Here is a 13,122-nt window from a genome sequence, read left to right as displayed (position 1 = left end):
CCTCAGCTCCTGACGTCAGCCCTGGCCAGGGGTTTTGTGGGCATCTGGGGAAAGAAGCAGCAGATAGGATATCTATCTCTCTCTGTCTCGAATACATAATTTTTAAATGAATCTTTCAGATAAGAGCAGCTATGTGAAATATTGGGTGTGACAGAGACAATGGTGTTCATACTGTACTGGAGATCTTATAAAGAGCTTACAGAGAAGTACAGGTGTAAGATCAGAAAGTGCTAACATTTTCATCTTAGTATTTGTGAGATGTTGCTGCTTTTTTTAATGTTAGGATATTTTTATATATTTTAAAAATATGTTTTCAAAGTAAATTGCAAGTTGAATCGACCACAAAATAAATAGGAAAGGTAGAAGATGGCTATGTAATTTGTAGTTTTAAGCCACTTTAAATTTAAAATTTAAATATAACTATCTTAAAGGACAACTTTGATCACACTATGATACTTACCAAATGCTTCCCTTCCATATCCTGGGCATTCTCTCGAATATAGCTGACGCTGCTTCCCCTCCCTAAGTTAGCATAACACAGTGTTAAAAATCTATTGTCTAAGATTCAGCAGGAAATGTCATTTCCTGACCGTGTCGTTAGTTAGAACCTCACTCTTCAGCTATCTTTTCTAAATGTGAAAAACTCTTGTTCTTAACTTGTTAAATACATAATGTGAGACGCCCCTGTACTAAGTGAATGACAGCTCATTATTTTACAATATTTAACATTGCACATTAATAACTGGCCCAACCACCCTGCAAGACAGAGCAAAGCGCCATTCGTATGGCCTGCACACTTCACACACTCACAGCCCTGAGCCTTTGCACAGCCTTTTCTTCTGCTCATAGTATCCTTCCTGAGTTCAGCCCCAGCTTGGCAAACGTCTACGTAGCTGCTGACTCGTGTTGGCTCAGAGCCTTCCCCGATGCACCTGGGCAGAAGCTGTTGTTTCTTCCTGTGCATTCTCAAAGCACTTACTTTTCTCATGCTTCCATGATAGGGCTTATTACATAACATTATAAAGGAGGAGGATGATCAAAATCACAGTTAGATGTTTTCATGTCTGCAGACCCAGAGCTGGCCTGGGAGGCCCAGAGGGCAAGAAACTGTGTGTTTGTCTTTGTCTCTCCAGAGCCCGGCACCTGGAAGATGCCCAGTAGGTTGTCTGATGAGTAACATGAGCGTTTGTGTATCCACTGTGCCTTGTTGAGTAAACATTGTTGAGTTCGTTTTTTTTTTTTTTTTTTTTTTTTTTTTCAGATTATTTGGATAAAAGCTGGATGTTTGTGCGGAACCACAAGTACGCTTTTTGTTGCAGAGTTTGGCTCCTAGCTGAGGATAAAAATAGAAGGCTTATTTTTAATACATAGGTTGTCTTATCTCATTGGACATTTTCTTTGCTACTTCAAAGAGATAAAATAATGAAGAGAATTAATATTTCTGACATTTTAACAAATCTGGTTGATGTTCAATAACTACTAAGGCCTAAAAAGTCTTTAACAGGACTGTGTGTGTGTGTGTGTGCGCGCGCACAAAAATAAAAAATGCAGTTTCATTAAGGATCTCATAGCCTACAACTTTCAAGGCATTTACTTTATGGTCCAAACTGTGGCTTTCAGTTGTAAAACAGATACTGAGTGAAGCTCGGCAAACTAGGCGACTCTGCTTCCCTTTTTCAGCTGCCCAGGTAGAGTCCGAGGTTGTTGGAGCTCTCGTTTACTGAATGGTGGTTAAGTCAGAATAAGAACTAAAGTTGCCAGTAGCAGTCTGATCAAACCCTCCAGTACAAGTCTAGAGAAAATGAAGCAAAACTGTCAGTGTTTCTTTTGTCAGTTTCCTAGATTAAAATATTGTCTTATGGTGGAAGCAGACAGATAAAATATGCCTTTATTTGAGAGATGTTTAAGGTATTATGATACTAAATGAACTTAACCAGAGTTCTTTCCTACTGCCAGTCAAATACTGGTTCTGTTGGTGGGAGGAATCCTGTAGCACTAGGACCCAGAAGGTCCACAGAGAGCAATGAATAAATGAAGAGGGAGGGGTGGTGGGTGGCAAGGAGAGGGGGAAAGAAATCCATATTATAAATTAGCAAAAGCTGGCTCCTAAGTCGATAGGTGCATGAACTAAGCATCTGGGGAACTTACCTTTACTGAAACAGGCATACACCAGAGAAGAATTATAGAGAAACTACTGCATGCCATGTGGAAATTTAGAAACACATTATTTTTATTGGAGGAATTTATAATACATAGAGTTCAAAACTTTATGGTAATTAGAACATAGTAATGTACAATAATGAATTTAAAGCAAAAGCAATTGACCTAACTACATACTTTCCTAGAAGATCTTATAGTGTTCAGGAATTATGAGGAAATTAGCTTCAGGCATTTGGCTAGTGTATTTTGTATATTTTGGCAGAGTGGACAGTGAGAGAGAGACAGAGAGAAAGGTCTTCCTTTTGCCGTTGGTTCACCCTCCAATGGCCGCCGCGGCCAGTGCGCTGTGGCCGGCGCACCACGCTGATCCGATGGCAGGAGCCAGGTGCTTCTCCTGGTCTCCCATGGGGCGCAGGGCCCAAGCACTTGGGCCATCCTCCACTGCACTCCCTGGCCACAGCAGAGAGCTGGCCTGGAAGAGGGGCAACCGGGACAGAATCCGGCGCCCTGACCGGGACTAGAACCTGGTGTGCCAGCGCCGCAAGGTGGAGGATTAGCCTAGTGAGCCGCGGCGCCGGTTAGTGTATTTTTTGAATATTTGAGTCAGGGATGGTAAGAAAGTAATAGAAATGATGCTAGACACTTGGCGCTTAAAATCTTACTTGCTTAATAGTTGTATAATATTCTAAACATTCTGGTAAGGTGTTTGGGACCCCAGAGCTGGATCACTTCCTCTTCAGTTGTATAATTGTACACTTTGTGTGACTGTTAAGCACTGTGATCGTGTATCATGGACTTTGAAGTCAGACAAGCCTGAATGGGAATGCATGTTGTGGTGCTTATTAATTACTTGACATTGAATGAGATGATCGTTTGCTGTCAGCTTTAATTCCCTCATCTCTGTAATGGAGGCAGCACATAATAGGGTTGCCGTAAGAACTAAACAAAGACAAGCTATATAAAGTACTTATCACAGAACCTGGAACCTGGAACATAGTAGGAACTCAGTAAGTCTTCTTTAGTTGGATGTAACACGTAAATAGAAATTGCCTCAGAGTCTATTTTCTGATAGGTACATTCAAATCGTAAATACTGCAATAAGGGAAATAGTTTCATCTGAAATGACCTCAATTAATTGCGTTTTTAAAAAACTTTAAGATTTATTTATTTATTTGAAAAGCAAAGTTGCAGAGGCAGAGAGAGGGAGAGGGAGAGGTCCTCCATCTGCTGGTTCACTCCCCAAATGACCGCAACAGCTGGAGCTGGGCCGATCCAAAGCCAGGAGCCTGGAGCTTTTTCCAGGTCTCCCACGTGTGTGCAGGGGCCCAAGGACTTGGACCATCTTCCACTGCTTTCCCAGGCCATAGCAGAGAGCTGGATCAGAAGTGGAGCAGCCAGCTCTCAAACTCGTATGGGATGCTGACTCCACAAGCAGCAGCTTTACCCACTACACCACCGCACCAGCCCCCAAAAAAGTTTTATTTATTTAGATTTATTTATTGATTGATATTTATTTACTTATTAAGATTTATTTATTTGAATGGCAGAGTTACGGAGAGAGATCTTCCATCCTCTGATTCACTCCCCAAATGGCTGCAATAGCCAGGGCTGGGCCAGGCTGAAACCAGGAGCCTGGAACTTCATCCAGGTTCTCAATGTGGGTGGCAAGGGACCCAAGCACTTGGGCCAAGCTCATGGGTCTTTGACTGCTTTTACGGGCACATTCGCAGGGAGCTGAATCAGCAGTGGAGCTGCCAGGACTGAAACTCCTGTGGCATTCTGATGTCGCAGGTGGTGGCTTGACCTGCTGCACCACTACATGGGTCCCTACATTTCCATTCTTGGACAGCGCTTAGACGCCACTTGAGGCGTGCACAGCCCGTATCCGATTGCCTGGTTTGAGTCCCAGTTCTGCTCCAGATTCTGGCTTCCTGATAACCTGCAGCTTGAGAGACAGCAGGGGATGGGTCCAGAAGTTGGGTCACTGGCCATGACAAGGGAAAACCCCTGGTTTTGGCCTGGCCCAGCCCTAGTTTTTGTGGATTTGGGGAGTGAACCGGCAGATGTAAGATTAAAAATCCTCTAGGAGTTCTCTCTCTCTCTCTCTTCCTCTCAAATAAAAATTAAAGGACAATTAAACATCTGACTCAGAAACGTGTAACCTTTTATGTTTATTCCTTGGGTCTTCATGTTGAATTACATCGAGAAAGAAAGTCATTGTTTAGAGCGCCTTGAACCTTTGTCAGCAACGCAGTCATCCCCAAATGGAAATCTCTGGACTCTGTAGATCAGTGGTTTCCACACAGTGTCCCTTTCTGGTAGTAAAAATCAATCTACTAATGAGGTCTTAAATGCTCTCACTTAATTATGGGGAAGTTAATGAAACCCTGCCTCTTCTGCATTCTATATAGAAGCAGTCTGGTGGATCATTCGGACGCACACTTCTTAAACTTCTCTCTCCTCCAGTGTATTTAAACTGCACTCATTGATCACCTTAACGTACTGCCTTCTCACCTGGCCAGCTTTTACTTGAAAACAAAAAGTTGCAAATTCGTGTTCCGTTATCCTCTGAAAACGTTAACCAGGCCAAAATAAAATATTCTGCTTTCACATGCTAAGAAAAACCGATGTTTTTGTAGTAATCATTTATTCTAAAATAACACAGAGGTTAACATCATCTCAGATGAAAGCATTATAATGAAGTCTTGGATGGAGGAATGAATACAGTGTGTCTGGAAGTGTCAGGAATTTTGTGAAATTGACTTTTACCGCAGGAATAAGGAGGATTAACTCCTGGTAAGACAGCTTCTTGCCTTACTTTAATCTGAAAGAAGATTTTATCAGACTTGATCCCTTACCCCGCAAACATGCTAATCAGTTCTAGAGTTCTAGGATGAGACTGGCTTTGAGCTTGGAATGGAAGCAACTTTATTTCATGTATGTCTGTGGTGCTGTTTAGTTTGCTTAGATTGTTGGTGATTTCATAATCCTCCAGTGGAAGCAGATCTAAGGGAGTCATGTTTTGCTTGAGGCAATGACCTGGAAAGTAACGCTCAGTCCACACACCCTAAACTTCCTGCGGCAGAGCCTAACTCTTCTAAGCCAGGATACCAAGAATATACTTTTTTGAGTTAAGTTCAGGAACTCCATTTCCATCCTTCTTCCTCTGAAAACTCTTGTGGTCATGACCGCCAGCTGGTCAGTGATCTTTTCCTTTTCTGGAACATTCTTCAGCCTGTATGCACCATCAGATCCAGAACTTGTAGTTTCCTTTTTTCCTTCATTGATAGTTGGCCACTACCGTGCCTCAGATGATTAGAAAGTGTTTTTCTGTGTCATCTTGTGGAAGCCTGCCGTTCTCTTTGGAGGTGGGCAGTTATCATGGGTGTGCATTTTGTGGTTGAGGAAGTGAGTTGCTCCTCCAAGATGGTGGCTCCTCCCGTGTCCTGCCTTCTACCAGGAGAATCTGTGTCCTGATGCTATGTGTTCTACACCGTGTCTCGTGAATCAGTCTCATCTTCTGATCTTGTCTGCTCACTCTTCAAAGACTCATTCTCATGGGAACTCCACATTCCAGATGCCACTTAGGGGAACCTTCCACTCACATCCCAGAGGTGTGCTGTCCAACAGGTGGGCCATCCTATTAGTTTTAAATTTCAATAGTTAACATTTTTAAAAGGTGGAGTTAATTATATTTTTATATAATATCATGCATCTAGAGTGTTACAATTTCAACATTGTCACTAGTCGATGGAACTAGTTAGAATCTTAGCAGGTTGTTATTCTGTTAGTGATATAGCAGTGGCCCTCCTTTGTCATTTAGGAAAATTCCTTAAATCCTTTGGGTAACAGAAATGTACTAACACATCCTAACAGAATATATACTCTACTGATCTAAGGAAAATCTAATCAAATGACAATATGAAGTAACTGTGATGATCTGTGATGCCTTAGAAATGTCCTTAGAATATTATTGCCTAGATGTCACAACTATCACAACTATCACACCAATCTATCAGTCTCACAAGGGTGCTTCAAAAAGTTTGCAGAAAATGGAATTAAAAGATGAGTTTACTTTAGGGCAAAAAAAAAAAATTGGACTCCTTGCATATGAAGGGTCTTCAAGAAGGTTATGAAAGACACATATTATGAAACTAGTATGCATGGATTTTATTTTTTTGCACCAAAATAAATTTATCTTTTAATTTTATTTTTCCATGGACATTTTGAAGTGTCTGCATGTAGCCTAGTCCCACTCCCTCAGTGACATGTTAGAGAAATAACCCAGTCTGGGTCAACCTGCCCAGGAAACCAGTATCAGTCTGAGGTCTCGCACACATTTATTTTAAGAACGAGGACTTCCTTTATCAGAGCAGTAATGAGAAATTCCTCCAGTTCCATCACTTCTAGCATTTCGTTGTATTTGGTAACTATTGGGAGATTTTTATAGTTTAGAGGAAATTTTTGTTGTTGTTTTCCTTTACAAATTAATTGCAGCAGTTTAAAAGCACATTCTTTTTTGGATGTTGACTGATTAGGTATTGATGATTCCTTCTATGGTGCTGCTCCAGTATAAAAGAAATTAAATAACAGTCATGAAAAAAAAAAAAAAAACCCAGTAACTTGTAGCCCTCATGAAAACAACCATTATGATTATTTAGTGGGTCCTGACCTAGATTTAATAATGACTGCTTAGAGCTTCCTCAAAGAACACATTTTCCTACCTAAAGAGGTTGTGTTGTTTTATGCGGTTATGTGGAAGTCATGGTGTATGCCTTTTCTAATGGTCTCTTAGGTAAGTCTTTTCCATAGCATTAGAAATTATAACAAGTAATACATGATGCCAGCAAGTAAGTAAATTTACTATCTGGCTTATAGATAAATTCAGGACAAGGTAAAAATTTTGAAGCAAGAGTCATTGGATGCAGACGTTGTTTTAAAGTGCTGTCCATATGTTACCTAATTTGATAATGGAACTAAGCATGGAAATGGGAGTCTGTTATTACTGTTATTCATCATCATTAGAAATGTATCAACTGCTGCAATTTCATAGACTTGTGATATGACTATCTTTGTTATATAACAACTATTTTGAGATGTAATTGGCATATCATACAATTTACCATTGTTTAGGAGCCAGTGTTGGACGCCAGGTTAAGCTGCCAGTTTCAACACTGGCATCCCATGTTGTAGTGCTGCTTCCAGTCCTGGCTGCTCTGCTTCTGATCCAGCGCCTTGATAGTGAGCCTAGGAAGTCACAGATGATGGCTAACATGGCACCCACTTTGGAGACCCAGATGGAATTCCTGGCTTTAGCCTGGCCCAAATCTGGTCATTGATACCATTTGGGGAGTGCCCCAGTGTCTGGAAGATATATCTCTCTCTCTCTCTTTCTGTTTCTCCTTCTCTATGTCTTTCTACTTGTCAAATAAAGAACTCTTTAAAGCAAATAAATAAATAAAGTATGCAATTCAGTGAGTTTTGATATATTCACAGAGTTTTTCAACCACACAACAGTCAATTTTAGATCATTTTCATCACCTCCACAAGAAACCCTGCTGCCATTTGCAGTCACTCCCCATCTTTTCCCAGCTCCCTCAACCCTAGGCAGCCACCACCAATCTATTCCCTTCTCTATGGAGCAGTCTATTGGACCCTTCACATGAATGGAATCACAGACCACGTGGGTTTTTATGAGTGGCGTCATTCACTAAGCTTGTTTTCAAGGTTCATCTATGCTGTGACATAAGTCAGTACTTCATGCCTCGTTATGGTTAACTACTATTCCATAGTATGGCTTCACCACACTGTTTATCTGCTCATTAGTTGATGGGCATTTTATCTGTTTTTCAGCTATTGTGAATAATGCTGCTATAAACACTCATGGATAACTTTTTCTGCGGAAATGTATTTTCAGTTCTCTTGAATATCTAACCAGGAGTGAAGTGCTGAGTCCTTTGGTAACTCCCTGTTAAGCTTTTGAGGGACGTCCAACTGTTTTCTGAGGTGATTGTACCCTTTCAGCTTCCTGCCCACAGTACGTGAGGGCTCCAAAAGCTCCATGTTCTCCACAACACCTGTGGTTATCTTCGTTGTTGATCGTTGCCATCCTAATGAGTGTCTCATTGCACTTTTTATTTGCCTCTCCCTATTGGCTAATGATCATAAGCAACTCTTCATATGCTCTTGGCTGTGTGTATATCTCCTTAGAAGAATCATCTATTGAAATCATTTGCCCATTGCCAAGTGGAAATTTTTTTCTTTCCAGTATCGCATTGTGAGAGTTCTTTGTATAGCCTAAATACATATCCCTTATCAGACGTATGATTTGCAAGTTTTTCTCCCGGCCTGTGGCTTGTCTTTTACTTTCTTGGTGATTAGAGCTGTGAATCTTGCAACTTGCTTATGCTTCAGGGTATTCTGTCTTCCAGATTCTTCCAGACGGGGTCAGTTCCTGCCCCTTTTTCCTCTTTTGTGGTGCTGAACTCTATGTATTGGTATTACCAGTTTAGGGTTGATTTTCTCCACAAGAAGGACCTGTGCCTTACAAACTCTCCTAACATAAAAGAGTAGTTCAATAGTTATTTTGGTTCATCTAAACTAAAGTGAACCTTGCATCTGAAAAAATTATCAAGATCAGTGCCGATCCAAGAGAGCTAAGAGAATGCTTAATAAGCTGTCAAAGAATCCATGGGTGTGAGGAAATCTGCCATCCCTTGTGCGTAAATAAACTCACAGTTTTTCTAGATCCACCCCTTGGAGATACACCGTCTCCAGTCCCAGCTCTGACGGGATGTCACACAGCCCCTGCGATGGCACTGGTGCTCCAAACCACAACCCTGTAGCTCCATCACAGTGTTCGTTCAGTGCAGGGCCTGGTGCACCGTGGGCTTCTTTGTTCTGAGCAACCTGCCAACATTTATGTGGCCAAGCATGTATTTTACTTATTTATCTTAAAATATTTCAGATTCTTTGTTGCCATGTGTTAGCTCAAACCTAGTAAGGTCATATTAAAATAGCCACACCACTTGTGCAGGGAGGTGATCTAATGTATTTTGCTGCCTTGTGACTCTGTTGTGGTAAAAGAAGTGCAGTGGTTTTTTTTTCTTTGTATTGAAACGTTTCTATTTCTATTTTTTTTTAAGAAAATTGTTATTTGTTTGTTTGAAAGGTAGAGCATCAGAGAGACAGAATGAAACAGAAATGAGAGATTGTCCATCCACTGATTGACTCCCCAAATAGCCGCAATAACCAGAGCTAGAACAGGGCAAAACCAGGAGCCAGGAATCCCGTCTGGGTCTCCCACATGGGTTGCAAGAGCTCAGACATGTAGGCCATCTTCTGCTGCCTTCTAAAAGCACATTAGCAGGAAGCTGGATTGGAAGCAAAGTAGCAAGGACTCAAACCAGCATTCTGATACAGGATGTTAGCATTGTAAGCGGCGGCTTAACCTTCTATGCCACAACACCAGCCCTGACATTCCCATTCTTGAAAAAGTATTGATTTGTTTGAAAGGCAGAGAGATAGGGACACAGACAGACAGCACCCATCTTCTGGTTCACTCCCCAAATGCCCACACTGACTGGGACTGGACAAGGCTGAAGCTAGGAATCAGGAACTCAGTTCAGATCTCCTGTGTGGTGGCAGGGACCCAATTACTTGAGCTAGCCTCTGCTGCCTCTGCGGGTGTGCAGTAGCAAGAGGCTGGAATCAGGACACGGAGCTGGGGCCTGAACACAGTCATTCCAAAATGGGATGCAGACGTCTCACTGGTTGGCCAAATGCTTGCACCTTCAAGACATCTGTTATGGTAGTGTTTTCCTATTGATTTTTAAAAAATGATCTTATTTTTATGATGCTTTAATCATTTGCCCTAGATTTTTCCAAACTGAAGAGATAATTTAATAGTCTCCTGCATTTTTTTGAAGCAAATTTTATTTTCTCACAGTGATTCTCTAGATTCTGACCCTCTATATTTTGAGTATTGTTGAAAAATTTGCAAGTGTCCTATTTTGATTGGAAAATAAATATAATGTGAAATGATAGCTACTCCCCATAAAATAAAGGATCCTTTTCAGAATTCTTAGGTCTTGATTTTAAATCCTTATGGAAATAAACAAGGAAATATTTTAAAATGAGATTCAAGAAGGAAGCCTATATAATTTTTGTGTACCTCTGATATGATTTGTGTTCTCAGCTACTTTTATTTCTTAGGCATTAAGGCAACTTAAAAAAGTAGAGGAAACTGGTTGACAACTGATGATTGATTTATTTTCTGTTAGCACAGCAAGATGTGATAAAATTACTTCATCTTAAAGGACTTACTAGGATTCCCCACCCTTGATTTTTTTTTTCTTTAAGGAACAAAAATAGCTCTGTAGTTTTAGGAGAGAGTTTGGCAGGCATGCTGATGATAATACAGTATTTGAAAACATTTACTTTGATTGACTAAAATCCAGATGCCATTCATGGTAGTTAAAAGTCTCTAGTATCATGCTTACTCTGGTGTTCGGCACATATCTGGAAGATTAATGTGAAGATCCCCCAATCCAGAGGAGGAGAACCCAAGGGGACACCTGAGAGGTGCTTCCCGGTCTCTCCCAGGGCTCTGAGAGGTAGGGCTTCCCAAGTGTGGCCTTATCTGCATTAGTTACTGTGCCTTCCTTGATGGAAAAGGGGCCTGGCACAGTACAGGTGCTCGACTAGTGTTGTGTGCATAAAAGGAGGGTGAGATGAGTGTGAGTAGTCAGACTGAAAGATCAGGGTTAGAGGCCCCCTGGGGGCACCACTTACTAAGCTGAAGTCCATAGATAAAGTATTTAATTTCTGCAAGCTGGCAGTTAGCCTACCACTAAGACACCCACGTCCAATATTAGAGTGTCTGGGTTTGATTCCCAGCTCTGGCCCCTGACGTCAGCTTCCTGCTAAAGCAGACCCTGGAGGTGATGGTGACAGCCTAAGTAGTTGGGTTCCTTCTCCCTGTGTGGTGGACCTGGTTTGCATTCCCAGCTCCTGGCTTCAGCACCTACTGACAAGGTCACTGGTGGAGTGAACCAGTGTGTGAGAGCTCTTTCTCTCTGTCTCTTTGCCTTTCAAATAAGTGAATTTAAAAAGTAACACTTGGGGAAAAAAGTATTTATTCTCCTTTAGCTTTAATTTATTATTTGTAAAATAGGGGATAATACTAGTACCAACTTCATTTATATGTAGACTAGTATACACTGGCTTATATGTTTTTTTTTAAGATTTATTTATTTATTTGAAAGGCAGAGTTACAGAGAGGCAGAGAGAGACAGAGAGAGAGAGAGAGAGAGGTCTTCCATCCGCTGGTTCACTCCCCAGATGGCTGCAATGGCCAGAGCTGTGCCAATCAGAAGCCAGGAGCCAGGAGCTTCTTCCAGGTTTCTCACATGGGTGCAGGGGCCCAAGTACTTGGGCCATCTTCTACTGCTTTCCCAGACGATAGCAGAGAGCGGTATCGAAAGTGGAGCAGCCAGGACTAGAACCAGCACGCATATGGGATCCTGGCACTGCAAGCAGTGGCTTTACCCACTGTACCACTGTGCTGGCCCCTAATTATATGTTATTTAATTGAGCAAATTTCCTAAATCTCCATTCAGAATTTTACCACCTGATGGTAATGAACTTGATTAAATGTAATGAAGCTTCTACATACATATCATCAGGCCAGTTCTTCTCTGTTGCATGGGAAAACATTGAAGAGGTGTTATTTTGACATTGGTTTCTACTAACTTAACTTGAGTTAGATTATTCCTTCTCCACTGTTAGAGAATATGCATTGACACTGGAGAATATGAAAGAGAGAAGTTTCCCAGCATGAATAGTCTTGTCTTTGGAGATTAGCCCTGGGTCTAAGAACAAAAACAAGGAGTCAGGAGTTATTAGTTACTGTTTCTCATTTTTCCAAAACAGATGTGTTCCTTTGTTACAGTCATCTACAGATATTTTTTGCATGCCACATTTTTGCTTTTGTACTTTTGCTAGATATCTAAATAAGCTTCATGTTCTTAAGGTATTAAAATCGTCAAAGGATTCTTTCAGGATTAGACGTGTCAGCAGGTGTTAGTTTGAACAGTGCGTAAAGGTGAAGGCTGAGGGAGCAGGCCTTGGTGCTGAGACAGAATACTCAAGCGGAATCTGAGGATTTCCCTGGTGTGAAGGAATTACTTGGGGATAGAAAGAAATTATTTTTAGGCATGGCATCCCTGAAAACCCTGAAGCTGTGTATTTTACAAGCCAGAAGTTTATGCACTAAATAAAAATTACCAGATGTCAATCTGTGTGCCAACTGGCAAGTGTGTAGTAGCTCAGGCTGGAAGCAATGACGCCCATTTCCTTACCCTTCAATCTCTGAAGGGATAGTTGAGGTATTGTGGTGTTAAAAAAATTACAACATCCTCAGCCTCCAAAGATGTCACATGTTGCGAACTGTAATCTGCAAGGGTTTACTTTTTATCCCCTCCTGACTCCCTGCGTGTTTGTGGCATTACAAATGTGACCCATATTTCTTTTCTAATTTGCTACATTCTTTTCTGAGGCTTGTCTCATTCTTTTCAAGGGTCAGCAGATATGTTATTTAAAGAGCCAGCGCGATCCCAAGAGCCTAGCAAAGTTCCAGCGCAGAGCTAAATATAAAACAGGTTCATTACTTCGCTCTCGTACGTAAGAGCAGCCCTCAGCAATCCCACGAAATCACGCAGTGGCTTCTCTTCTCTCCTTAGAAATTCGCGCCCAACTGGTGGAGCAACAGAAATGCCTGGAGCAGCAGACAGAGATGCGAGTTCAGCTTCTCCAGGACCTGCAGGATTTCTTCCGGAAAAAAGCCGAAATTGAGACCGAATACTCCCGGAACCTGGAGAAGTTAGCAGAAAGGTTCATGGCAAAAACGAGAAGCACTAAGGATCACCAACAGTACAAGTAAGAGAGACCTGACTCAGGTCC

General features: G+C 41.5%; 1 protein-coding gene across 6 annotated transcripts in view; it reads left to right on the top strand.

Annotated features, from left to right (window-relative positions):
* Positions 1–13,122, top strand: part of SRGAP1 (SLIT-ROBO Rho GTPase activating protein 1) — a 319,573-nt gene that overhangs the window by 143,537 nt on the left and 162,914 nt on the right. For 3 of the 6 annotated variants that reach the window (XM_062203307.1, XM_062203305.1, XM_062203303.1), the window contains exon 2: positions 12,903–13,098. In XM_062203307.1, the coding sequence (XP_062059291.1) occupies positions 12,903–13,098 (196 nt within the window). Of the gene's footprint in view, positions 1–12,881; positions 13,099–13,122 lie in introns of all 6 variants that reach the window. The other 3 variants (XM_062203306.1, XM_062203304.1, XM_062203302.1) reach the window with 1 other exon arrangement.

Source organism: Lepus europaeus, chromosome 10 (assembly GCF_033115175.1).
Source record: "Lepus europaeus isolate LE1 chromosome 10, mLepTim1.pri, whole genome shotgun sequence".
Lineage (NCBI taxonomy): Eukaryota > Metazoa > Chordata > Mammalia > Lagomorpha > Leporidae > Lepus > Lepus europaeus.
This window is presented reverse-complemented; position numbering and strand designations above follow the sequence as displayed.